The sequence below is a fragment of the Suillus subaureus genome (assembly GCF_016647635.1).
Source record: "Suillus subaureus strain MN1 chromosome Unknown BJ212scaffold_7, whole genome shotgun sequence".
Lineage (NCBI taxonomy): Eukaryota > Fungi > Basidiomycota > Agaricomycetes > Boletales > Suillaceae > Suillus > Suillus subaureus.
In genome coordinates, this window is record NW_024538563.1 from 868868 (window position 1) to 895318 (window position 26451).

The window sequence follows — 26451 nt, forward strand, 5'->3', positions numbered from 1 at the left end:
CGCACACGTTCCGCCAGCGTTTGCAGGAAATGTAAATGGTCCGCTGACTTGCTTGAGACGGGTTCTCCGTCTTCTTCCTCCTCTGTCGACATTCAAATTTGCAAGGGACTACTGAATGTCACACTTAAGTGACGCACGGACAACGACAGCGCAGTCCCAGGTGACCCAATACGCAGAAGAGGTGTCCTCGCTGCCTTCTCCAGACCAGATCGTCCACGAGGAACATGCCCCAACTCCTCCTCCTCAGGTTTCTCCATCTGAGGCATCTCACTCGGACTCTGGATTCAGTTTATCGTCTAGCTCCTCCGGGGAGGTAAGTTTCTACTATGATTGATCCAAGACACGTGCAGTGGAGTGGCGGTCATAATCACCTAAACCCTGTTCTCGTTGTTCTCGATTAATACATATGTTCTCGAAGAACTGCACGATCCTAACATTTGTCTGGGATGCTTCAGGTTACTGGGACTCCCTTTGATTTTGGGACACAACGTTATGAATACCCCTTCCCTCCCACCCAAGGTACATCAAGCGATCCGTTTTTACCACTTTCCTCGTCAATTACAATCACATCTCCACCCAATTCTATCTGGCCTTCGTGGCCTGCACAAGTCGCAAAATCTTTTCCTCTCACTGCCCCTCCCCCCAAAAAAGTCAGAACCCATCCGAAGTTACGGTCTGTGGCTGCGCGAGAACCACCCGTTCCACCTAGCCTGGCGAATAAACGGAGTTTCTGGAGTCTTAGCCTCCAGCGCCAGGCTTCTGCAGAAAGTCAACAGAGCGACCTCAGCGACACCCAAACACGCGGCCGGAAGCTTTCTCCCGGCAGTGTGGGGTTTACCGAGGTAGACGCCTACCCCGTGTCCGACTCGGAAATCACTGTGCGCCGTCGTCAGCCTTCAGCACATGCCATATGTGCTTCTGGCTCTAGGATGAATCCAAGCGAAGAAACAACCAATCAAAATGGGTTGATAACGTGTGGCGGTCATACGCCAGAAGTACCGGCTGCGGGTGCGCCAGCCTCTGGTCCTGGGCCTAATGGTGGCCATAATAAACTTGACGTCGGTCTTCACTCGCATACATCGTCAGGGGCACGTTTGCTTACTGAATATCGTCCTATCAGCTGCGGCCAGGGAATCCGCCAGATCGAGGTAATATACAACGCTCGTCTATTGGCAAGGTTTTGAGGATAGTCGCCGGTCGACGTAGGTGATAATTCTTTGTTGACTGAACTTTGTGACGCATTTGACATCAGTTTTGAATTGGTATACGCTTTTTCTTGGGTTCTTGAGGTCCTGGCTGGGGACATAGCTATCGGCACTCCGGTACGTGTTTTATTATTTCCATCGAATTTCAAACGCTTACTCGATCTTAGACGCGACAATCTATCACCAATATCTATTACTCCATACGACATCCACCGAATCATCCAAATTTCACGAATTTACTCATCGTGATAGGAGACTCGTGCACACGCAATATTCTCATTTTTTTCTGCTTACTCATGCATACCATTCCCCTGATGTTTAATGTCGTTTCATTGATTACGTCCATAGGAGCAAATTTTGCCATCTTGCTTCCAACCATACGTTACGCTACAATCTACTTCATGTTTTATTGCAATATGTTGTCCCCACGATGAGGATCACTACTAAGTTTAGCCGGATTTCAATTGATATTTTCCAGCCATTTCCAAATCGATAGACCAGATTCCAATTTACAAACTCACCACTTTCGTTTAGTTTTCGAGCGAAACAAACGGCCGCCTTCCCTGATTGTCCCTACGACCGCGATTCCCAACGTTAAATGGAGGATGGCTCTTGTCGAACGCGATCGGTTTTCCGTCTCCAGAAACCTCTGTCAGCTACTTCCGTGTTCGGGCCTTTTCGGTTGCGATCATTTGACACTTTACTTGCTAGAGGCTCGTCAAGTTGTCTTTCCGTCTGTCATTCAGTTCTCGCCGAGCCCCATTTTTTCCGTTATGCATACCTCGGTGGGCCATTCCTGCATGGTGTCTTGAGCTTTCCGTCATGGGGTGTTCTAGAGCTTCGCGTTGGGCTCTCTGTTGATATCTCTATCCGGTACCCGGGTCTTGCAATCGAAAGCGAATATTTTTTTGTTCCGTCTTGGCATCGGCATAAAACAGGAGCGCACGCGAACTACACACATTAGAACGATATGACTTGATCTACTTTCAATTCTTCTAGTCTCGCTGGAACCTCGTCGATGGACACTCCTTCGGTCGTTGGTTCTTCCAATGCGACCGAGAATGACTTGCAAGCTAAAGGTGGGAGATTACATCGTTTCCCTGATTGTCAGACTCACTCTGTCTTTGGCTTGCGTGCATTCTTCTGGCTTCTGGCCTTATTAACATTTTTTTATCTGGTGGCAAATCCTGACAGTTTTGGTCAGTCTGTCGAGAATCTCTACCACCTTTCCTACCTCGTGCGTGGCGGCACTTGTGCCCTGGAGTTTACGCCGGACGGCAAACCTGTTGTCTGTGAGCCCATCTCCATGTCATTTGTTCAATTAATTTATTCAACTTACACCTGGTGCCACTTCGTCATCTGAATGGATTCAAACTCATTATGTTTACAAGATTTTGGCTTTCAACGGTGGGTGAAAAATCGCGGGCGTCTAACAGTATAAAATTGGCTCGAGTCTGACTGAAGATTTTAAAAAAATGGAGTCGGTGACTAGGTGCGTAGGCGCCATTACGATTCAAGTCATGTCATAGATTTCTAAATTTGACTACTGTCCATGAAAACTTGGAGCTTGTCTAAGTACGCGGACTGGCTGATACGATGACTGGTTACGGTTAGTGGTAGCCCACTCGGTTAGCGATCACACTACCTAAGCTCAACGGCGCTACCCTGTGATTTTGACATGCTCCACTTCTAACCGGCAGCCTGGATTTCTACTTAGTGCGCCTCCGTCACGTTCAGATCAAGGACAAAATGCCTGTCGGTAGAGCTAGAGAGCCTTATCTAGTAGCCGGCTGTGCTGCTCGTGAAAAACAGCATTGTGATACACTTCGACAACATCTGAATGAGAGGATTGAGATCTAAGATGTCAGAGGCCGTGAGATACGTGGGACGGTAGGCGATATCATGGATTACAGTCCGAGTCATGAGACTGAAACGAATGCATTAGTGATGTAGTACTCTTGTGAGCTTGATTCTTCGCACACATGTCACGCCGAGCTGCGGAAATGGCAGTTGCTGCTGGCACACTTCAAAGGTAAACGATTGTCGGTGAGTTGTCACGGTGTAAAATCTTATCGATGTGCTGTGACGGCGCTGCAGCTTGCCGAGCACGCTTCGTTCCGCAGTCGAGACTATTTCCTTATAAGTCGGATCAGTGAATAAAGGACAGCCTGAACAGGTGTTTCCAACGCACTGCCATTGTATTGCCATAAAGGTAATTAGCCCCACTGCGGTGTGGCGCAGAAGCCGTAAGTGGTCCATGGATCGTACGTATAAAACCAACACGCGCGTTCTATGGGGCGATTATATAGTTGATCAAAGCCCCACATTATTTCTGCATACCAACCATGACTCAATACCCTGACTGAAAAATCCAACAATCCGTATGCAAGCCATATGCAGCCCCCCGTCCCAGCTCCTCAGCAGCAACAGAATCAATATCAGGTACCTTTGGGCCCACCCCCTGCATACACCCAGGAGTCACCTTATGCTCCGCGCAACAGTACGTACCAAGGGTACAACCCTCAGCCGCAAACGCACCATGCGCCTCCGGGTTCAGCATCCCAGCATCCTCCAGGATATCCTCAGGGAGATCAATCCCCACCAGCTGGTCGTTACGACCAAAAAGGCACGGAGTACCCAGCATACCAAGTGGCTTCCCCAGGAGGCAGGTACCCCCATGACCATGACAGGGCAGGACCATCAAATTATCCTTTATACCAGCCAAACAACAGTCTGAGCCCATACAGCCAGACTCCAGGTGCCTGTGCCACAAGATCGTGCACCTTCCCTCAATGAAGAGAGTAAAGGGTTATCCCTAGCTTCATTCTTTGGTAACACGGGCCCTCCGCCAATGTGGCAGCGTCAACCGCCTCAGCATCTGCCTCACGACCAGTTCCCTCCCATGTGTCTCATCTCAAACGGAACGGACCTGAGCAAAGGCTTCCCTGAGGTGCCTCCCCCATGTCAACCATGTGTTCACCCATTTGCGACGCATGATATCTTGGAGGAGGATTGGAAACGGTCCGTAGACTTTTTATGAGGCCGTCCCATTTAGGTTGATCTATGAGGTCTTCAGATTCCTGGCAGACGTTAAGAAAGCGGCTTCATTATCTGGAGGACAACGCATCAAATCGAATGTCATACCAATGGTGACAGGCCTCGGTTTTGTCGGTATGTAGCACAACAAGCCATGCAGGAAATGATCCCATATCTACTCTCCTAGGCGGTTTGTTCCTGACTAGAGGCATCGAGAAACGAATGAAAGCGAAGAATCGCAACGCGGCGGGAGACGTCGTTGATCACTGGAACTACGTCAGTAGAAGTTCTACAAAACATCATCAGATTATTTATTATTATTTTTCAGTACTTCTTCGGACCTCGCAAAATGGAAGCTGTTCTCTGCCAAGGGTCCGAGCGCTTGAGCGGCCGTGAGGGTGCGGCCCCGCCTTCTGAGTATGGTCAGCTCCAGATGGCAAATGGCCTCCGTCGTCGAGCCTCAAGTAGCTCGTCGTCTCGTCTTCGTCTTCCTCGTCAGACTCTGAGGACGACAAGAGTCACCGTAGGCATGGATATGGGCCGTCTGCATCGTACAAGTTTGATAAAAGAGAGCGTCGGGCCGCGAGAAGAGAGGCTAAGACTGAGAGACGCCAGGAGAGACGCGCTCGTAAGGCGGAACGTCGCAGTGGTAAGGCTCGTGGGGGAAATTCGGAGCCTTACCAGCTTTTCATTCAAGCTATCTAGCGAAATCGATGAGTAGATGCGAGATAAGTCGTCAACGATATCGGATTTGAAATTTGAGCCCTCGTGGTCTTCGTGTGGTGTGATAAAAATAATGCACACAGACTCGATAAGTGCAACCCTGTTTCAACGCCATTCGTGACAGATTCATGACAGATGGCATGGAACAAAAGACTTGCCAAGAGAAACACGTGGTATCTGGTTTGAGACCCGGACCTGGGAGTGCGGCTGCTTCCACCAGTTCAAAGTTCAAACATTTTGCTTGCAATGGCGTTCGCGCATTGCAAAGAAAATCTATCTCCCCGTGTTCCCAACTTTGTTTGAAATGGGTGAGGTGGGTGAGAGGTTTGAACTTTGCCGATTTCGCTGCAGTTTGCTGCATTGTACGAACGTGTCACGTCAACATCTTGTGCTTAGCGGAAGCAAAGGTAATTTTCATTAGTCAGCAACCTCTGAATTCAACAAGAACAAATAATGCCCCAATAAATCATTCACGTTGATGCTCACTCGCTGAATATACTTACGATATTGGATATACCACGGGTGTTTAAATTTACATCCAACTGATAGTAGTCTAAGTAAACCTTGTGCGGTCGCTTCTGGATACATTCTGTACGTAACATTTACAGACTGCTGAAAAATCTAGGAAGTAATTTCTAATCACAAATTCCCACTCGTGCCATGACGATGTCTAAGAGTGTCTAAGTAAGGCTTTTTGGCAGATATGTCGAGAAACAGAGCACCAATATGACAATCATGCACATTATCCAGTATACGGCTGTTCCGCCTAGGAGATTGTTCTCCAATGACAGAGCGAACAGTGAAGAAACCGCTATTGGTCCAATAGCACGCATCATGGAACCTAGCGTCTGTGCTAGGCCATTTGTCGCTCCCAGCAATTCCCTGCTCGGTGCCCCATTGTTGACATATAATATAATACAGCCTAACGATAGTTATTATCAAGAATGCAGGTTTGAGGGGGAGGCAACTCACTATAGGTATTGTACGCAACGATGTATGCAGCGAGTTGAACGCAAAGAATCAACCACATCCCTACTTCCATATTGCGCTTAGCCATATAATTCATTAACGGGTAAGTGGAAAATGTTATGAGGAAGAAGGTGAAACTTGTGATATACAACCTCTTTGGTCCAAATCGTCGCAGCAATCGCGGGAACGTATAAACCTGTATCGTGCCGTTCAACATAGTCCAGACCGTCATCACCAATCCAATAGTGTTGCTACTAAACCCAAGCCCTCCGAGTGAACGTGATGTCGAATACATGAGCGGTATTAGTACCAGCATGCACTGGTCAACGAAGCTCAGTAAACCATAGTGCAAGACTGGTATTATGACGCCTGGGATGAGAATGGAGCGAAAATCGGTCCTCGTAGACTCAACGGAAGTGGAAACTGGGCTGGCGATCTCTGCTTCATCCAGCATGCGAGGTAGTCCGTCGACCTGGGCGTCTGCAGGCTTGTCGTGGATCGTAGCAGCTGCATGACCAACTTTTTGGCGTCGCCACTATGGCTCACGGATCCATTTCTGGAGGCAGTGCCTCGTACCGACTGAAGAAATCTTTCCGTGAGCACTGCACGTGATACGATAACCGAATCACTGCACTTCTTTAAGAAATAGTAAGGTGATAAACCAGGAGGATATCGATACGCTGGCGGCAACGATGCAGGGCAAAAAATAAGGATACCGATGGAACAAGGGATAGCGCCCGACGGAATTTGGCCATTTAGCTGCTGGGTCTGAGAGAACCCCTCCAATGAGGAATCTTGAGAACTCGATCAATTCACGGCGTACATGATGGTCAACAATTAAACAAACCCTAGGGCATAACCAGTGGACCATGCCAACGGTAGCCATGCGAATGCTTGCGCCATATTGGAGGCGTCAGTGATCTCGGTCATGACGCTTTTGACTACGCCGATATTGCCATTGAGAGCACCTTGTGCACAACGGCTGAGGATGATCATCCAGAATCTATTCGAAAATCCAAAGGAGACGATAGACAATGTAATCCCGAAAAGCCCAATGAGAATCACTGGCTTCCTTCCAATGTGGTCAGACACGCGACCCCATTGCAAAATCGTGACAGCCTCGACTGCATAATACAAGGATTCCTAGTAACATAATTTCGTCAGCGATGGGCCAGTGTCCGGTGAGAAACAACAGACAATCAAGCCTGCATAGTAGCCTGTCTTACGCTCATCTCCGCCTGTGATACCTGTTGACCTGACTAGCTGGTTCACAAAGGGATATATCACAGAGGCCGCCAGCTGCTCAGGCATCTGGACAAGGAGAAGGATTGCTAACTGTTTTTTTGGAAGAGGTGTCGGTAAGGGCGTTGCTTCAATGAGCCCTTCCTCGCCTAATTGTTTTTCTTCGGAAGTTTGTGAGGATCGATGGATTTCGGCCATTTGGGTGCAGCTAAGTGGGTGGGCTTATCGAAAGCTATCAGTCGTGCAATTTATGAACTTGTACCGATACGTACAAAACAATCATGTGAGTGCTTCAGACCCTACCAAGCATACCAGATGACACGGACTGAAGCGGAAACCCTGCCAGATGCTATCCACATCAGGGGACTAAGCAGCCCATGATCAAACTGCGGCACTTTTTGACAATGGATGTCAGTGTTCACAGACACTTGTCACTCACTACTCCCGTTGGTTACTCAAAATATCACAACGCCTAATTTGAATGACGATACGTATTACTTACCCGCGGTCGCGAAGTGGTACTGCAATCGGAAAAGAGGTTGTCAGAACTGAATAAGAAACTAGCCACATTGACATAAAATCCTACAAATACCATACAGGGGTCCATAGGGCATACGTAAACGCTGAACAAGTACGTCGCATAATGAGTCCAGTAACAGTGTCGCGGCTATTGATAAGGAGCCGAGGGAGGGGTCCATTCCACCTGCTCAGTATCAGTGATAATGACGTTGTGATTGAGCAGATTAGAAACCGAGTAGTATAAGAGACTTGACATCAACCCCGATGAGCCATGCTTCCATAAACCAAACGGAATTGCATTCATGTGTTCACGTAGCAAAGGGAGGCGCGGCAAAACCCTTACCAAGTGATCGCGGGGAGATTGCACAACAGTGGACAGGGTAAGTTTATATCGAAAGCTATTGGTAGCCATCTGGCGTCACGTTAGACCTGAGCGCTGAGCCTTATCACGAGGGTTGCAGATGGACTGTAGACTCACTTGGAACTGACAATGTATACTTAGCTGGGGCTAGACTCATGGTCACCTGTAGAATCTAAATCAACCTGGTACGGCGGCGGCATAGAGTCATCTGAGTCGGGAGTTTCCGGGATACGTACTGCTGGATCATTCGTAATCTTCAAGTCGAGCTCCTTGGAGCTCCCCCTAGTTGAATTTCATTAAAGAAAACCACACCAGAAACGCGAAATAATAATGCTTTTCCTCGCAATCGAAGGAGATATCATTCAAGTTGAAGTCCGACACGTAATAAATGGCGCAAGCGAAATTTGCAGCACAGCTTTAACTTTCAACTCGGAGTAGGAAGTTTGAAGCTTCAGGTTGGTTTACCACGTTTCTATATCGTCTTCCAGCTGGAAGGTACTTAGGTCCGTATCTTGATGTCGGCTTTTGTGAGCCTGTCACGCTTCTTCACTACCTCCTGGCCTCGCCCACGCTCCCTAGACTTCCCGGAATCTGTTCTTGACAGTTCACCGATAGACTTTGACGTGACAGAGGTGGAGCACAGTCTGTTGACGGTCGAAGACCCAGAATTCCGTGAGCACCTGCTCTCTTCAATTGAAACAGCATCTCCCGAGCAATTGCGCGCTCTCGTCGTTCAACTCGCTGACGAGATACCTGAACTACAACGGTCTCTTATCCAATCGCTCGCCTCCTTGAAGGCATTGTCAAAGGGGGTTTCGGAGGTCCTAAACATTGACAGGAAGTCTGATGCAGACTCAAGCGGGGCTTCATTCAGCCTAGAGAGTGTGTCAACGGAGTCTGGAAGTTGCCCCAGCTGGAAGTCCGCCTGCTCGGTGATTAATTGGAACATCAATATGGAGGATGTCCCTGAGATCGAATCTGAGGTAAGCGTGGATGTCGCATCGTGCGCGCGCTGGGATATTTGCGTGAATTGCGGGAAAAAATTCGATGTGAACGCGGTGCGCGGGCCGTTCGAATGTTGCTATCATCCTGGTAAGTCTGAGATTCATACTGAAGAAAATTTTCGTCTTAATTATGATTTCCTTTGTCCATAGGGTTTCTCCAAAAAGATGTTGAACGGCACAAACAACGCGATCCCCGGTCGTACCCTGAGGACTTCATCTGGAGGTGCTGTAACGAAAGCAACCCGGAGGGGTGCGAGACTGGCTACCATATACCTGCCGGAGACATTGGGCTGCCGCGGTTGTCTTGAAGCGACTGTTCATCTTTGAGCCTTGAAGCATCATACTACTTCATGTTCGCACGTTGTCGAGCGGAATTGAACGGGTCTTTGCAAACGAGACGATATCAGTCCTAGCTAAGTACGTGCGCAAAGTTCAAACATTAAGATTTAAAACTATAGCTAATTCGCTACTTTACAGCATCTTGCGTAGCCTGTTTTTCGAATCCATTATCGTCCGTTGGGGTTGACCCTATGCCTGAAAATGTGACTCCTACCCGTAAGGCAGGGCGCTGGCCCTTACATTTCATATGTAATTCTCGTGATTTCAGGGCCTTCTCAGCTGGATGAGGCATTATGCAAAGGAGATCACCGTGGTGAGAAGATGACAGCGCTTGAATGCGTGCTTATCTATTTTACGTTTTATTTTCCTCCTCTTAGTAGCTATTTATCGTGCATGTCGCAGTTCCATTATAACATCCATAGGATACAGAACCACCTCAGATCCGAAGGCACTTAAGGCTGAATAAAGGCGGTATCAAATGGGGCAGTCCCTAAACGTTCAACTTTCCTTTTCTCAGTCTGTTATTCGAGAAACTTTATCCCCAAATTATAGATCTGATCGACCAGGGTAGCTTGAGGTCGCCAGCTCAAACCTCAGATATGGGCCGTTTCCAGAACTGACATTACTTGTCCGCAGTAGATAAATTTATACCAAAACGTTCGATACGTAGCCGGTGACGAATAAAAGGTATACAACTTCGTTTGCTCAACAATATGGAGAGAAAAAAGGGGTGAAAGCCAGAACTTTACTCCTGACTTGACACTCCAGGCGCAGCATGAAAGGTTGCAAGCGAGAAGGAAACAGGTTCTAGCAAAGCACGTCGCTGATCTGCTCTCCAGAGTTCACGATACATCTTTGTCACAAGAAAGGCATGAACAGTGACTTGCCAGTTGCGTAAGAACCTCACAATCATGAAGCCGTAAAACACCTGTCAGGTTTACTTGTGGTCAATACACGTGGTTTTATCCAAATTTCGTGCACTGACGTTGAGACGGGCTGTTGTCAATATAACACTGAAGGAGAAGACTGGGCCATAAATTAGAAAAATTCCCTGCGCACTTCTCTACGACCGGACAATCTGAAGGCGACTCACCAAGTCCGCAAGTTAGGTAAATCATATTGTGATGGATCAGCTGTTCCAACAGGTGATTACGACCACCCCTACGCGAGTAGCTCGCAGCGAACTTGTACAGTGCGAACGCCCATATTTCTGGTGGACCGTCAATTACCATAGAAAAAAAATGACGATGTACTCACGGATCTCCGCCGCAACTAGAATCACGTAGAGGATTATGATAGTTCTGTCACTGCCAGTTTCAAGACAACTCGTGACAGGGATGGGTGACTTAGTAGCTGTAACAGTGTTTTAGTCCAAGAAGTCCTTTCTGAATGTATAGAGAACATACTTGTAGGGGGGGATCGGATGATCGAGAGCACCACGGTGGCAGCAATAACGTACATCTAAATCCACCTGATATGCACGGATTCTAGTAAACTTGGAGGCTGCTACTGACCAGCCCGCTCATTGAGAACAGAACCACCATCTTCCTCCCAAATCCCCATATTGCACAAACACGGAGCAAGAATACACCTTGCAAGTTGTAATCAATGAGTCTGCCCATGTGGTATGTCAGAACGGCAAACCTTCGGCACACACTACAATGAAACTTCCCAAATCTGTGATAAATGTCTACTGTGAATGATTTTGCTTCAATGAACGAGGGAACGTACATGTGTTTATGGAGTATATCACTTGACACGTCTATCACAACACTTCAGTCGAGGTACAGTCTTACCGTCGTTTCAGGACTCACGTGAATTGACATCATGGGTTGGAATGCCACTGTGAGTGTCCTGAATCCGAATAACTAATATCATTATTATCTAGGATGCTTACCGAGCATTTCCAATGTCAAGTAACCGCAGGTAAGATATCGGCAGACAATATAAAGCAGCTTCGGTAATCTCCACTGTGACTGCGTCAAAAATGCCACCTGGTGTGGTTAACATTAAGCCTGTGTAGTGTTTGAACAAGTATAGCTAAAAGCACCTCATCGGCCAAGGTGAGGAAAGAGTTATATGTCTGCGATGATATAGATTAGCCGTTTAATTATGAGATTCATGCAACCTTACCCAGGACGTAGTTACAGCCACTGCGACACGATTGTCAGTATATTTTATAGTCAGCACAACTTTCAAGAGGACGCAGACCATTGGCGTACTTGGGAGATCATGAGTAACTGGACACAAGTCAGGTATTGCTGCTACTCACGTTAAGACCCCAGAGTACCCATCCAAGCTCGAGTACATTCTCAGTGGAGCTCATTGCGAGGCACGCGTCTTCAATTCGTGAAAGTGGATGTACTCCTCAGTTGCCACAATTAACTCGTGCATTTTTATATTGAAAACTTGGTACAGCTTTTTGGCAAGATTTTAAAAACCATACACGAGCCTTGGCGACATCTGATATAACCAAGATACCATCAACATGCTTGCGAGTCACTATCACGATGTACAAATGGCGCAACTTGTAAAATGGGCGGCTACGTGACGTTGAAGCTCCAGGGTGCCGCAGGCTACGTTCTGTATTGATTAATTTGACTCTGCCGACAAAGGTCAGAACGTACTAGACGCTATATGAAATCCCTACCGTTTAATGATCTGGGCGCTTGCCACCAGAAGCGCGGGCTCCAAGATAGCAAGCTACCCGGGGAACCACGTTGATGAGCAAGTCTGTGCATGTTACTCGTTTAACAACCGCATCCACGTGTGAACCAGCACATGGGTAGACAGCAACTGGAACGTTTAGAGCCGGTTCACCTTCATTCCGCTATTAACTCCATTCCATAGATACACTCGAATGATGAAGAGACTACAGTAACAAAAGCGTGACCTGACATCTATCTGTGACGGGGTAAGTAGGATAACCGCGACCGATATACGTAAGTTAAGTACTTAGCAATTAGAACCGCACTATTTCGCCTCGACGTTCATGGAAGTCATAGATTTAACCAACCTACCCATCTCAGACGATGAAGGGGGCACAGTGTCCCGCGAAGAGCTCGAAAATGCAGTCGACAGCATGACTGAAGCACGCCTTCGGAAGATAGTAATCAGGCTGGCCGACAATATACCAGCGTTTAGAAGCGCACTGGTGAAGGAAGCCATGGTGGTCAGCGACAGGAAGAGAAAGGCTGTTCCGAGATGGAATGTTTGTGCCAATTGCAAGGAGGAATACGATGTATAGTGTTCAACAATTTCAGTTCACATACCGTGACAGGTATCGGCTTCTATGAATAATTCTTGCTGACGGCACCGGGTCACTCCCGCAGTCGACAGTTCTGTGCCTGCACAAAGCCGTTGAACTTCGTAGTCATCCCGCTGTCACAGAAACGGATATAAGCTCCAATACACGCTCGAATCAAAGACAATAATGAAGATCATCTCTGCACCCTCTCCATTGGGTCTCTGGGCGAACGTACGTTCGGTTGGCGCATTCAATGTCGCTTATTCATTTGTTGCATTATGGGCTTTCGTCAAAGTCCTGAGGGCGCTTCGCTGGCGATTGAAGACGACTCAACTGCGGGGTCCGCCTCGTACCAGCATCATATATGGCGTTTCGTACGACCTCGCCTTATCTCAAGATAGAGGTCGAATGTATGAACGTTGGGCGACAGAATATGGAGTAGCGTATATGATTCCAAGCGTCCTCGGACAGACTAGAATCGTGCTGTGTGACCCAAGAGCTATAGCACATTTCTACGCTCGAGAGACATGGACATATGTGCAGACGCCCCTTTCGTTGGCGCTCCTGGAGACATCAGTATGTTAACGTCATAATCTTACCTTGTCTGTCTGATATCTCTTGTCAGATGGGCCGAGGGTTATTATGGTCTCAGGGTGAAGACCACAGGAGGTACTGTTCAGCTCTTGTCCTTGGGCAAGCGACTTATCTACTACCTGCGAATTAGGCAGCGGAAGGCTCTCACCCCAGCTTTCAGTAATGCAGCGATTCGGAAACTCACATCAGTCTTTTATGACTCAGCTTACAAGGTAAGGATTTGCGATGTAGAGAATGTAGGATCTGTGATCTTGATACTTTACAGGTCAAAGGTGCATGGGATACTGCTATAGAATCGAGCAAAGATGGCGACGCTGTCATTGAGGTGCAGAACTGGTGCGTAGCTCCCCTGGCTTTGCAAGGGGCATTCCTAATCGAAATGACTCAAAGGATGAATCATGTATCGTACGCAAAATATTCTGCCATTGATGCCCCCGAACTGATACAATATCAGTCTGGATACGGTTGGCATTGCTGGTTTCTCCCATGATTTTGGCTCGCTCGATGGAAAGCGCACCAGCGTGACTGAAATGTTTGATAGTACTTTTAGAGCCAACCAACAATCTTCAGCAGTGAACAGAGTTTTTATTCTGTTTGCGTCAGCGTTTCCTATCATTACCAAAATCCCCACCAAGCGGATGAATATGTTCAAGAATTTTGGCGTCATCATGGGAGAAATATCCAACGACTTATTGACTCGCAGCCGCCGGGAGAAGGATATGAATATGAGCGGGGGAGACGAGGAGAAGTCCATCATTGGATTGTTGGGTACGCTCTCCGAGAAATTCATCGTAGTCTCTTGATTAACGCGACGATCAGTTAAATCCGAAGGCCAGGATGCCGAGCTTCATATGTCGAAGGAGGAAGTGGTAGCTCAGATCCGTGGAGACAATATATCACAACCATAATTTGCGAGCTGACATTCTGCAGATGAAGGTCTTGCTTCTTGCTGGTTATGAGACGACCTCTAGTGAGTCAATTTCTTGTCCGTTGCTGTCATGTTGGCCGACTTTTCATCGATAGTCAGTCTTACGGTAAGCCTACTGTGCGATAACGTCTGTGCACGCTACTAATGTGATGATCAGTGGGCGCTGATCGAGCTATCGCGACATCCCGATGTCCAAACCAGCCTCAGAGAGGAACTGCTTGCGTTTGGCGCTGATCCGACATATGACCAATTAAAGGCTAATCTCCTATACTTGGATGCGGTTGTCCATGAAGTTTTACGACTTCATCCTCCGGTGAACGAGTTCAATCGTCTTGTGAGTATACTTGTCTACGTGCGAATAAATACTCTGACAATAGGTCTATAGGCGGCAGCAGATGATGTTATTCCCTTGAGCGAACCTGTGCGCACGAAGTCTGGGGAAATGACGGACAGTATATCTATAGCGAAAGGGACATCGATCACAGTATCAAGCGCGGCGATCAATCGCTCTTCAGCCATCTGGGGACCTGATGCAAAGGAATTCAAACCTGATCGTTGGCTGACTGAAGACGGCATCAGTGAGAAGGCCAAGGAAGTCCAAGGTCATAGGCATCTGCTGACATTCGTCGACGGCCCAAGGACGTGTCTTGGCAAAGATTTTGCGCTCACGGAATTCAAGGTGAGTGGTTTGAACCAGCCAGTTTCGACGTTATTCACAGTGCTATACAGACGGTTTTATCGGTTCTGGTGAAGAACTTCGTGTTTGAGATGCGGGATGGACCTGATACTCCAGTCGAAATTGTGAGGGGGATTTTACCACGTCCGCGGGTTGTTGGAGAGGATGGTATTGGGGTGCCTTTGAGAATTCGTCGGTATGAATGAATAGTTGCGCTGCACTACAATGGCGGCACCATCAAACAAAATAGAAGTACTTTATCAGCTTTCGCACAGTACTTATCACTAGACTCCCCCCCGGTTCATGCCAAGGTGTTTCTTGTTCGCGCTCGTTCGAACGGTACCCCCCTTGGCTCTATTCGAGTGAGGATCTCACCTGGATACTATTTTGGCCTATTCTTTCTCTCAGTCTGTCTCAGGCGCTTCAGGCATTTCTGTTGCCCGCTGCACCAGATCCAGCTTCGTCGCCGCGATTTTCCCCCACTTCCTTAAACTACGTGTATCGCTCTTGGCGAAGTCTGTTCCCGGTGAATTCGCGTCAGTGCAACTTCTGGTTAAATGTGATCGTCAAAAATACTGATGGCTGGTTGACATGATGGAGGAATGTTATTTTATGAAGTTTGCAGGTGTGGGGTCAAAGTTGGCAAGCCATGGTGAACGGATTGAAATTTTAATAAATGGTTTACAAAACGTGATCGACTTAATGGAAAGGTTGAAGTGGTTGGTGGAGTCGGGAATCAGTGCGTCCGCGCGCTATACTCGGTTCGCAGACCTGCAGGTCATGTGATCGCGTCATGTACCTACATAGCACCACAAGTGCAACAATATTGCTGCCATCTGAATATCATTACAAAAGTATGAAGTGTATCACAAATACCGTGATCAAGAATTATAAGTGCGGCACTAGATTAGTCCACAACACCGCCTTGTATGCATCAGAAGGAAGATTGCGTAAAGTGGTGAACATAAGTACCAAGAGGACGGCACGAACTGCGATGTACAATATGACAGATACCATACACATCAGGCCAAATACAAACCCCACGACCCCCAGTAATGAATCGGGTATGAATTTCGGAAGAAAACAAACCCAGGGTGTGAAAGTTATACCGACGGCACTTATGCGCCATAGCATCTGTTCTTGGTATGTGGGGAAGGAAAAAAACCAAGCCGCACAATGAATGCCGCCAAATATGGTTGCCATTAGCAATGCAGCAAGCTGAAGAACCATCCTGTTCGAATCTTCAAGATCAATGCTGCCATCAAATGTTGGAACTCGGAACTTTCGAGATGTGGGAATGTAAGACAAGCCTATCACTTCCTCAATTGGGCCGAGGACTGGAGAAAAGATCCAATACTCAGCGGGAGCGTCTATTTCAGGGACACTAAGGCAGAGATAATCAGCAGCGGTATAATTGTCGAGGCGCATACATACTCATAAATGTGATCCTCTGGCCTTAATTCTGTCGACTTCCAGTAGACTGGATGTGGACATCGCACATCGAGAGGCTTGTTCCACCACACGGCATAGGTGAGAAAATTGAGGACCGCAAAAGCGAGTGTCCCCACTTCGAGCTGGGTGGTTTCGAGGTGATAAATGGCGCGGGTGATGAGCTGCATAACAAACCAAGCCACCTGAAGCATGATTAATCCTTTCGATATCACATTCCCTTTGCTCTTGTCGCGGATCTGGTTTGCTGTTAGGGTAGGGGCGTCGATACACTCGGCACGTATCAGCTTGAGGACCTCGTCAGGCTGTAGTGTGTGATAGGGTTTCCCATCCACATAAAGCATGAAACCACCCATCAGCACAAAGAGGCTATGTTCTTGAGTCCATGTATAATCTAAGGATGTACATAAGCCAAATATCCGGTATGTTTGAGAAACGATCAGGCTTACCTTCAGATTGCTCCGAAACATAGGCGTCAAACAACTTGTTGAATGGCTTCGCAAGAACATGCCAAGTTCCTTTATATCTTGAAGCGGGCACTGGAGTACTACAATGAACTGCCGAAGAAACACGAATACGGATGATGAATCACCTTTGGGGTGCGCTATGAGAAGTCGGGTGCCATCATTATCTTGAGAAGCAGGCGAGTCATGAGGAAATGTATTCGGGGTGCGGCAAGATAGAATGTCGAGCTCACCTTCAACATGTTGCTCTGCAGTTGCTTTGGTAGACCCATGATCTGAGAACGTGTATAATGAATCGTGAGTCGCAGAGTTTCCGAAAGCAAGACTCACCTTCAGACTCCAGACGAACACTAGGATATCCTGATTTCTTGAACTGTCTTGTAACCTGACGGGCGCCGATCCACTGGCGCGTAGCCCAGGTGACGATCAGTTCAGGAGCGATTAGTGCCATTATCATGATCCCAAGTCGTCGCCGTAGGATACGAAGGGGGCTGTCCCTGGGACTCGGAATGTTGGGGTGAATAGCACTGTAGATGCATGCAAACAGAGTGAGAACGGAGCTGGCGATGATGGACCATATGGTTCTGGTCGTGAATGATGGGGCTTCAGAACTGTCGCTAGTTGTATTTGTTGCATTTGTTGTAGGTGCAGCTTGGGTGGCTCCAACGAGGTAAAGGAAAACGCAGAAAAGTACTAGTAAGCGCATTATTGCATGTCACAGTGAATACGCCACACTCACTATTTGTATTTTACTGGCGGGCGTCATCTCAAGGCAGTATAATCCCACACCCTATTCTGAGGGAGACAGCGTGTGTATGTCTCAGTACCGGTTCCAATAGCCTGCGGAAGGAATCTACTTTTTGCTGGCTACATGCTCTGGACTCCGCATCAACGCCTTGAAGGACTTCACATGATTAATATAAACTCACTCGGTTCTTGGTGTCTTGGACTGCAGCACTGAAGACTAATTTGCAGTCCGTTCCAGCTCCAAAGTGCTCCAGATTTCAGACTTCCACTTTCTGGATTCTGAGATGATACAAAAATTCACCGCTAAAGTATTACAACGCGAGTCTGCAATATGACGCGGAAAATGGCCACTGAAGGACCATGGCATGTACAACCTGAGTTTTGACATTGTCAAATTTCCACCAAGCAGGTATAGTGTAGCAGTACCTTGTCGCGATCGTCGCGGGCACACCGATATTAATATCGCGGCATCCCCATATCCCCATATACGGAAATTTAAAGAGGGTGTTCGCGACTGCAATAGATGTGCATATATCAGTTTGACGATACCGCCTGACCGTGACTTTGTGAGCGTGGATATAAATGTAGCAATCAGCGCACGCTCGACTCATATGCATGGCTTGTTTGAAGGATAAGCACTAGCATTGGAAGGTTCCAGTACTAGTGACTAGCAGTAAGTGTAGTTGGTGTGCACTCACCGTTTGGGAGCAATGGTCACGGCAGTTGCCGCAGCAGTCCCTAAGTCTAAACGCGGTCACGTGCGCCGCATTTCATTGACTTAGATCACCAATGTCACTTCGACAAGCTTTTGCTTTGCATACGCCAGCGTCGCTCAAATGGACTGCAGCTCAAGAAAAGAGTTTGAGCAGAGACTACCCGCTGCAAGATCACGATCCAGATGACCCAGCCCTCTTCGTCCAGCGCACTTACCTTCACTACCTCTGGCTTCCTCATGTAAGTCCTGCTCTAACTGTTATATATATTTGCTAATAACAATATAGTCAATTATGCCGCTCTCTGTATTTATTCCCTCTCTTCTTCGCATCCAAGGACCTCTAGATCTCGCGGAGGACCAGCCACATCCTCTTCACGCCTTTATCGAGCCTCTCCTCCTTTCCCTTCGCGCAGCCGTGAACAAGTACCATAACGAGCTCCCTCAGATTCTCGCCGATGGCGGCGGTGCAGGCGAAGCAGAGGAGAGTATAATGTGGTATGCTTTGGGGTACGAGAAAGTCGATGCCAGCGCAGAGCGTAGCGAACACCTCAACCGAGATGACAATGCGATGCTAGAAGACAAGTGGAGGTCTGGCTGGCTCGAGCGCATGGAGCAGCGTGAGTAAGTGCTTATCATTTTGCTTCTAGGCGCATCATAACGACTTTGTAGAGTTCAGATCCAAATTCTGCTGTACTTCCTCAAGCTCTCTCTTCCTGGACCATGCACCCCATTACCGCCTGTCGAAGTGCCACTCACTGATAGTACTTATTTCATCTCACCCGCCAAACACAGCCGTTTGCAGAAGAAGAAGAAAGAAAAACCAAACTTGATCATCCCGTCCTCTATCGAGCGTCTCGAGTCCTTCATGGACAAACTCTCAACGTGGCAACTCGTATCACTCATGACTACATCTCACACTGAAATTACGACTCGCAACAAGAATGAACGTGACTGGATGCAAAAGTTTTGCGAGGATGTAGTTGAACCTCTGTAGGTGATGTTTTCATGTATGATATCAATCAAATACTAATAATTACAGGTTCAAATCAAAACTTCCGGAGCAATGTACCCTACTCCGTTCCAAGCTCTTCCCAAGCTCTCCCTTCTCCGACGAACCCCCTTCTCCCGGATCATCTACAGAGAAGTCTGTCCCTGGGTCTCGTTCTCATCATTCATCATCGACTACCGCAGCTGGCCCACAAATTGGTGGAACGGCAAAGGCCCCTGTTCGCACTCGCTCGCTGTCCGTGTCCCTCGCCCAGGAAAAAGAAAAGGAGCGCGCAGCAAGCGTAGGCGCGACGCAGGACAAGACACTTCAGCGTGCGCTAACCCGGCAGATCAGCATGTCTCGTGCATGGAAAGGGAAAGATCGGTCGACAACTGCGGTGTCACAGGCGGATACGAAGATGCCTGCTGCAACAGCTAAGCGCATCATTGGGAGCACCAATTCACAATGCCAATCCTCCCAATCCCGCGCAGCGCCAGCGATTACCCTCGTAACCGCTACGCCTGTGAAGAAACCGCCTCCCCGCGCCAAGTCAAATGCGTCAGCTTGGAGCTCGAGTCCTATACCTAATGCCAGGAGTTCGAGTCCACGTCTTGCTGGGCGATCTTTGAGTCCTCCCACCGCTCGCAGTTCAAGTCTTACGCCGCTCGACACAGATGATAACGAGCTTCCTCTCGCGTCTGTCCCTTCACTCGACTTCTCCTCTGACAGCCTGTGTAATGCAATGGACGAAGAGGAGGATGCGGAAGAGAAAACGTTGTTCCCAAACTCTTCGCCTGATGTGTTGCTGCTTAGTAAGAGCGAGTGGGTCGTGGATGCCAAGAAACGCGTGGCGTCAGCTTCGTCAGAAGTACTGACTTCGGATACCCCTGTTAGGAAGCGGACGAGGCTTAGGAGGTAGCAGTGTTAGTTTGTGCTGCAAAACGTAAGGTGCGAGGCAGGTGGTATTACTTGTGTATGATCTCAAAAGGTAGACTAAAGGCTGACTGGGACGACCAAAATTCTAATCCCATGGGCCCCAGAGAACAGCGCGAATACCCAGAGGCAACATTTACGTGGGACGTGACTCCGACTGTTGCGACCAAGGATGTGAGACTTGATATCATGTTCCTGAAAGAACGTTCAAGAAAAGAAAAAGATGCCGAAAACAGTCAACGGGATATCCTTGATCGTTTTGTTAGCCTACACCACTCTCCGTAAGAATGTCTGTTCCCAGAGTTTCTCGATGCTCGGCCGTATATTGGCTTTTTGAAAGCCTCCCGATAGTGTTCACCTGACGATGTCTGTTGATCAACTCAGTGAATGCTGTCTCGCAATGTCGAAAGAGAGGCTACTTTGCTATGTGTTCGTTGTGAGCTCACATGTTGTTAAGTTAACAGTTGAGAATATATATAGACGCGACGCGATTTATCACGTGCGCGAAAAGTAAGCGCTTGTCCCTTCGAAGTTCGCTCTGTATGCAGCTCGCTACCGTATACTAGTGGGCTGAATATTAATGTCAACAGTCCCAGGTACACCGAGAACAAAGACGGGCTTCACCCCTGCGACGCCAACGACAACTCGACTGGCAGGATCCCATGCTCTTCAAGCATCTCCTCATTACACGACAACCAGACGTCACTCTCTCTATGGCACAGAGGATCGTGTTGTAATCGATCCAGGTTCACGCGTCTGGAAAGTCGGATTCAGTGGAGAAGGCAAGCCAAGAGACGTGTTCTACGCCGACGCTAAAAATTATGGCTCGTTATGGAGCTGGAGTCGAGCCACAGATCCAGCGGAGAAGGCAGAGCAGGACAACATGTTAGCAATCAACTTGGAGAGATGTATGCGTTCTGTTTTTCACGAGTAAGTGGACATGACTATCGCAGGCACTTGCATCCAATAGATCGTGAAGGTCACTTCTTGCAGAACCCAAGGCCAGAAAGGTAATATTAGTCGAGCACCCGTTAATGCCGTTGTACATCAAGGATATGTTAGCTCACATCCTCTTCAGTAACCTGCAGGTATGTGCTCAGCTTTCACGGGATGATAACTTGTAGACATAAGGTGACAGGTCCCCTCAATATCATTCGCATCAAGTCATCTGTTATCTTTGTTATCTGTTGGCCGAATAACAGGTCTCGTCCTGGACTGTGGCCATCTAGAATCCACTGCATTACCTGTAAGATGGATGGACCTATTTTATCTTTCTGTTAACACACCCTCTTAGATATTCGCAGCACGTCCTCTCTTTCCCCAACTGCGAACAACACCGCTCGCAGGCTCTCGCTTTTCATCACACATCCGTGCACTCCTCCTCTTATTTGGCTCTTATCTCCCTCCACCAGCTACACTCAGTGCGGCTGTCAACGTACCCGCAGCCAATCGCACTACCCGTGTGCCACAAGAGATACTAACAGATGCTGTCATCGAGGACATCAAGACACGCTGTTGTTTCGTATCAGATGCTTTAGAATCTTCTCTCAGCGATGTCCGCGCATCCTCCCCAGCAGGTGATGATCCTTCAGATCATGAGCCTCCACCCTCAAGCGACCCCGCCATGTCTGAGTCAGAGTTTTCACGGGGTTCACTCGGCCAAGAGAGCGCTGCAGAGTCCGAGTTTTCAATCATATCCCACCCGACACACCCTACAACCGGTGGAGAAGCAAGAAATGAAAACCATCTACAGGTCCTTGCGAATATGTACATACGTCACTCCACTGCCACAGATCTTCACATGCGTGTCGTCCCCCCTGTATCTCAGCAAGCGGGTACCGGGCGTGGAACACTGATCATCCCAGGCTGGGTCCGTGAACGCGCTGCCGAGGTGCTGTTTGAAGGAGGTGACGTCGACGAAAGTAGTGTCGCAGAAGTAATCTTGGATGCTTTACTCAAGGTTTTCTATCTAATTTCCCCATTCTATGATTATACCATTGACCGTGCTTGAAGGTCCCAGTTGATCTTCGTAAAACTATGGCGTCCTCTATTCTAATCACAGGGGGAACAGCCATGCTTCCAGGGTTCATCCCCCGTTTACACACGGAACTGCTGCGCGCTACTGCGCTGCTAAATATATCATCCACACGGTCTAGACCTACATATGATCGATATGCCTCGTTGCGTCCCCTAGTACCACACTTTGCCATCCTCAATAATCCTGCACCGGTACCCTCGTCGAGCGCACGTGCCAATGTGAACGCAGGGAAGGCACCAGCTTTCACACCTGCTACGATGGCGTGGGTGGGTGGCTCCCTAGCGGGGTCAGTATTCCCTCGTATCGTCTTATCATATGTTGACGGTCACTTTTCTAGGGCACTAAAAACTGGTGGCGTCGAAGTCGCACGGGAGAAATGGGATGAGTCTGATCCATCGCAAACCGATCAGGATGAAGATGTCGTAATGGTTCTTCCTACGTCTGAACACGTTCCAAGAAATGTCATACCAGACTGGACTAGAGGACCGCTGCCCGCGGGCGCACCTCCTGCTGTAGCACTAAAGCCCCCGCCTTCCCCACAAGCCGTCGGTGCTTGATTGTAACATTGTATAATTGCTCATTGTAAAAGATGGGTAGAGCTTGTCATAATGTGCAATGTGCAGTGGTATGAAGTAGATAATTGTGTGATATGCGATAAAAGGATACATTCTACAACTTTGATCCACCAATGAGCTCGCGAGTACAATCCTATGAAAGTACAAACGCGGCTAAAGCCAAAACCGAAAGGTAACAAAGAAATCCAACTGAATGCAATGTAGAACGAAGATGGAATGTTGAAGAAAGACAAGAGGTATCGCAGTTGAAACGAAATAATGAATGTGTTGGAACGAAAAAAATGATGAACGCTGGAACGAAGTGAAAACCAATGATTTCTACAAAATGTCAAGATCAACAATGCCAATAAAAAGCCTGGGTAGCAATACATTACACATGCGGAGCAGCCTAGGCGTGGCTGCCAATAACACGCAGAAGGACCTTGTTTCCATACTTGGATATCGCCCGGTCCCAGTCATCGTTAGACTTTACGAAGTGCAGAACAACACTATCCTTATCGGCCATAGAGGAGAACGAAGCAGCGTAATGACGACCCCCAGATTTCTCTATGACTGGAGGGGGAACGAGGATGGCCACCACAAAGCTCTCTGAAAGTGGCACGCCTTCTTGCCGTACAAATTTGTCGTAAAGTCGTTGACGAACCTCAGTGAAGCACAAGGCCTGCGGAACGCGAAGCATAATAATATTGTTCTCATGCAATGCTTTGATGGAAATGGCTGATCCGTCGCTACATCCCGTTGATCCGCTAGATATGGATGTGGTTACAGATGCCCGTCGCGCGGGGTACGCCGATGTTGGGTACGAGTCATACTGCTGTGAAGAGAAGAGGCTATCTTCGGTAGGTGATGTCGGTGGTATCGCGTCTGTAGCACGGGTAGTTAGGACACCGGTCGAATATGTATGTATATCACACGTACCATTGAAATAGGCGTCAAGGAGATCGTCCTGTCCGTAAGCCGATTCATCAGCCCATGGTTCGCGTTCTACCCACTCTTCTTCATCCTGGAAAGGCACGGAATGACGATATTGTCGGGTCCCAGCAGAAGGCGAAGACTGAGTATAAGTAGATCGAGGAATGATCGCATCAGCAGAGGCGTCAGTCCTGTATGATGCCACACTACACATCGAGGCACGGGGGCGGTGCGCACGTTCCGGGTGAGGATGTGGAAGCGTAAAGTCAACATTGAGCTCGGCAAGGTAGGCTGCAGCACGAGAGGGCGAAACAGAGTTGGTTGACCGCCAGGAGCACCTAGCATAGGATGGTGCTGCTTTGAGGTCAGTAATGGAGACCAGATATGAAAGATTTGGAGGCGTACCATCCGAAGGAAGTTCAGCATCATCATATAATTCAGAAGCAGGGGGGCCAAGGACCCTAGCAGTCCTATTTACCCTTCGCATCTGCGCGTAATCCGCAGATACAGCCTTTTCAATCTCAACCTCCTGGTCCTCTGGGAGGACTTGGAGTATCGATGCTCGACGCTCTGACGCGTATCCGACAGGTGTATGCTGTGGGTTATGTCCAAATTTGATTGGAGCTTCATGCGTGACAACCGCTGGCGAACGGTTGGAAGATCGACGCGACGTGACGGGAGATGGAGAGTTCAAGGAAGACGAAGAAGAGGAAGATATGGTGGATTTCGAGCCACGTGACGGCAGGGATATCGTTAAGCTAGAGTGATCATTCACCCGTGGGCGGGCAGTTGGCTGGTCTTTCAGGGAAATCCCCGATGACAACGAGTCCGAAGTGCCTGAGCCTCGTCTGGGAAACTTCTTGTGTGACTCGTTCACAGATGTGGAAGAGGGTACAACGTCTGATGCTGCCGGAGATGAAACAGGAAAATAAGTAGAAAGCATGCTACTAGACACAGAATGGCGAGATGTAGCGGGAGGGGTCTGATTTTTCTGTATTTTGATAGCGAGGTCATGATCACGTCTCCAATAGCCGAAGAAATCAGTGAAGGTTCTCGTAACCATCAACTCTTTCAAGAGCATCGGAAGATCTTCTTGAAAAAACGCATTTATCATGGCACGAAACTCGGCGAACCGTTGGTCAACAGTAGCTTGGCTCGCGCGGAATAGTGTTCCCTTCTTCGTCAGTTTCAGGATGTGCTGGTGAATATCACGGGCGACGGAGTGAGGATCGGGACCCGGAGGAAGTGAATCAAAAGAGGCTGCCTGGTCACTCTGGATATACATGCCATCCTTTTTCACTCCTTTGCCTGCGGCTAGACGTGTGATTTTCTCTCTTGCCATGAGAGCATATTCGGCCTCAAGGCTGTCTTGAAACCAGAGGCAATCCTCCCATTTTCGCCAGATGTCATACTCCGAATGTGAGCCCTTCGAAGAAGTTGAATTAGTAGAGATGGATGCGTTGTCGTCCTTGATGGGACAAATACGGAGGCCGTAGCTATAACTGCCGCCTGAAGCCAACATGAATACAATCCAATACGAACTGTATAAGCTTACCTTGCTTTTCCGGAGTGAGGACTCCAACATAGAAATACTGAGGAGCACTCCGGTACACGGCACGCTTCCACGACTGTAACTACATGAGTATGGAGGTTCGTAAACTGGAGGCTTCGACTTACGTCGGGAGATATAGGTCCCTGATCGTAGGCTGAAGCACCACCCTGCAAGTTTGTGTTAATTCAGAGACGGTGAGTGAGTCGTGAGTGGCATGTACGCACCGTGACAAAAGCCATAAAAACCTCGTGGTAAAAATACAGACAAATAGTAGCCTCGAGGCAAGGTACCTAGAGAACGATCAAAACGCGATAAGCAATTCATGCCACTTTTGAGGTTATAGAATTGACAATGACTGCACGTACAGTAGGTGTGTACTGTCACTGGATGATGTGGTAGGTGGCTTGAAAGTCAAGCTCAAAATGTGGGCTGTCGTGCTCAGTCGTTGGTGAAAATATCTGGGGTGCTCTGTCAGAAAGATATGTCAACTGGAATGTGCCTAGCTGCTTGGATGAGGATATGCACCTTGACGTGTGGCTATACACTAGTATATGAGTGTCTGCTGTCAGTGACTTGTTGTGAGCACCTTTCTGAAGAAAGCTAGGCAAGTATAGCTTTCCAAGGATGAGGTAGTGGAGAAAGGAAAGTGGGATGCCAGGCTTCTTGTTGTCATAATAATAATACTTTGACCGTCCGGGCCATGCGTCAGTACTGTAGTGGACGGACAATTGTGTTTACCCGATCCTTACCCGTTATATCCAGAATAATTTACGTAACCACAATAAGATCCCAATTGCCACATCAAGATTCGGAGCCACAAATGCTTGAACCCGTCCATGCTCATTGATCTGCTGGCCCACTGGCTTTCATCCACAGCTAAATTCACACTCTGCGCAGGGCCTGGACCAGCACAAAGGTAAGCCACACACATAATTACCGGAACGGGTCTCGGCGTGCAGCGCTTGCCTGTTTTGCCTCACTGACTATTGATAACGTTATCCACCTGGTGGGTACACATGATAATAAGCTATGTTCGTGAGTCCACTGAGAATCGCAATGCTCAGGGGCCATGTTCAAATCCCATGAAGTCGGGATTCACCGTAAATTAGGTTTTCGCCGTGCCTTCATCATTGGCTGTTATCCATCGTGTTGTACACACGACGTGATCTGTTCGACACGCAACAGATCTACCTCCGGACACGCCTATCCATATGTTATCTTGCAAAAACGCCTGA

General features: G+C 48.2%; 11 protein-coding genes across 11 annotated transcripts; 6 read left to right on the forward strand and 5 right to left on the reverse strand.

Annotated features, from left to right (window-relative positions):
• Window positions 1-321: 321 nt before the first annotated feature.
• Window positions 322-1346, forward strand: BJ212DRAFT_976381 (uncharacterized protein). The gene has a single exon (XM_041344494.1). It carries the CDS (start codon window positions 447-449, stop codon window positions 1182-1184), a length of 738 nt encoding a protein of 245 aa, XP_041196117.1. The 5' UTR covers window positions 322-446; the 3' UTR covers window positions 1185-1346.
• A 2253-nt stretch (window positions 1347-3599) lies between these two features.
• On the forward strand, window positions 3600-4946 carry BJ212DRAFT_1445491 (uncharacterized protein; the record flags this gene model as incomplete). The annotated part of the gene is made up of 7 exons (XM_041338125.1): window positions 3600-3874; window positions 3896-3963; window positions 4004-4226; window positions 4282-4376; window positions 4429-4517; window positions 4570-4705; window positions 4741-4946. 7 exons carry the CDS (start codon window positions 3600-3602, stop codon window positions 4944-4946), a joined length of 1092 nt encoding a protein of 363 aa, XP_041196118.1.
• Window positions 4947-5644: 698 nt separating this feature from the next.
• On the reverse strand, window positions 5645-7373 carry BJ212DRAFT_1265985 (major facilitator superfamily domain-containing protein; the record flags this gene model as incomplete). Its single annotated transcript, XM_041330530.1, has 5 exons — window positions 5645-5886; window positions 5937-6468; window positions 6568-6727; window positions 6781-7076; window positions 7131-7373. 5 exons carry the CDS (start codon window positions 7371-7373, stop codon window positions 5645-5647), a joined length of 1473 nt encoding a protein of 490 aa, XP_041196119.1.
• A 1197-nt stretch (window positions 7374-8570) lies between these two features.
• BJ212DRAFT_1297501 (uncharacterized protein) lies at window positions 8571-9367 on the forward strand (the record flags this gene model as incomplete). The annotated part of the gene is made up of 2 exons (XM_041332610.1): window positions 8571-9147; window positions 9210-9367. 2 exons carry the CDS (start codon window positions 8571-8573, stop codon window positions 9365-9367), a joined length of 735 nt encoding a protein of 244 aa, XP_041196120.1.
• Window positions 9368-9973: 606 nt separating this feature from the next.
• Window positions 9974-11990, reverse strand: BJ212DRAFT_976815 (uncharacterized protein). The gene is made up of 15 exons (XM_041344497.1): window positions 11671-11990; window positions 11610-11619; window positions 11532-11551; window positions 11449-11481; window positions 11296-11392; window positions 11213-11241; window positions 11130-11160; window positions 11043-11075; window positions 10913-10989; window positions 10805-10859; window positions 10656-10751; window positions 10492-10608; window positions 10384-10424; window positions 10286-10326; window positions 9974-10226 (listed from the first exon to the last, which is right to left on the reverse strand). Coding segments are annotated over exons 1-15 (735 nt in total). The 5' UTR covers window positions 11725-11990; the 3' UTR covers window positions 9974-10225.
• An 841-nt stretch (window positions 11991-12831) lies between these two features.
• On the forward strand, window positions 12832-15049 carry BJ212DRAFT_1265656 (cytochrome P450; the record flags this gene model as incomplete). The annotated part of the gene is made up of 12 exons (XM_041330506.1): window positions 12832-13221; window positions 13271-13314; window positions 13370-13451; window positions 13505-13575; window positions 13630-13644; window positions 13694-14007; window positions 14059-14121; window positions 14156-14209; window positions 14263-14273; window positions 14325-14501; window positions 14553-14846; window positions 14897-15049. The coding sequence occupies 12 exons, from the start codon at window positions 12832-12834 to the stop codon at window positions 15047-15049; spliced, it is 1668 nt and encodes a 555-aa protein (XP_041196122.1).
• A 282-nt stretch (window positions 15050-15331) lies between these two features.
• BJ212DRAFT_976649 (uncharacterized protein) lies at window positions 15332-16161 on the reverse strand. Its single transcript, XM_041344496.1, has 3 exons — window positions 16126-16161; window positions 15420-16074; window positions 15332-15360 (listed from the first exon to the last, which is right to left on the reverse strand). Exon 2 carries the CDS (start codon window positions 16071-16073, stop codon window positions 15732-15734), a length of 342 nt encoding a protein of 113 aa, XP_041196123.1. The 5' UTR covers window position 16074; window positions 16126-16161; the 3' UTR covers window positions 15332-15360; window positions 15420-15731.
• A 52-nt stretch (window positions 16162-16213) lies between these two features.
• On the reverse strand, window positions 16214-17462 carry BJ212DRAFT_1265612 (uncharacterized protein; the record flags this gene model as incomplete). Its single annotated transcript, XM_041330502.1, has 2 exons — window positions 16214-16686; window positions 17108-17462. 2 exons carry the CDS (start codon window positions 17460-17462, stop codon window positions 16214-16216), a joined length of 828 nt encoding a protein of 275 aa, XP_041196124.1.
• Window positions 17463-18283: 821 nt separating this feature from the next.
• BJ212DRAFT_1426765 (uncharacterized protein) lies at window positions 18284-20266 on the forward strand. Its single transcript, XM_041337662.1, has 4 exons — window positions 18284-18457; window positions 18505-18839; window positions 18888-19208; window positions 19258-20266. Exons 1-4 carry the CDS (start codon window positions 18293-18295, stop codon window positions 20123-20125), a joined length of 1689 nt encoding a protein of 562 aa, XP_041196125.1. The 5' UTR covers window positions 18284-18292; the 3' UTR covers window positions 20126-20266.
• A 453-nt stretch (window positions 20267-20719) lies between these two features.
• On the forward strand, window positions 20720-22734 carry BJ212DRAFT_1265645 (fungal-specific actin related protein; the record flags this gene model as incomplete). Its single annotated transcript, XM_041330505.1, has 6 exons — window positions 20720-21069; window positions 21119-21227; window positions 21278-21385; window positions 21434-22099; window positions 22153-22463; window positions 22515-22734. The coding sequence occupies 6 exons, from the start codon at window positions 20720-20722 to the stop codon at window positions 22732-22734; spliced, it is 1764 nt and encodes a 587-aa protein (XP_041196126.1).
• Window positions 22735-23140: 406 nt separating this feature from the next.
• Window positions 23141-25455, reverse strand: BJ212DRAFT_1478159 (uncharacterized protein; the record flags this gene model as incomplete). Its single annotated transcript, XM_041339667.1, has 6 exons — window positions 23141-23616; window positions 23671-24018; window positions 24070-25173; window positions 25220-25292; window positions 25342-25383; window positions 25441-25455. 6 exons carry the CDS (start codon window positions 25453-25455, stop codon window positions 23141-23143), a joined length of 2058 nt encoding a protein of 685 aa, XP_041196127.1.
• Window positions 25456-26451: the final 996 nt, after the last annotated feature.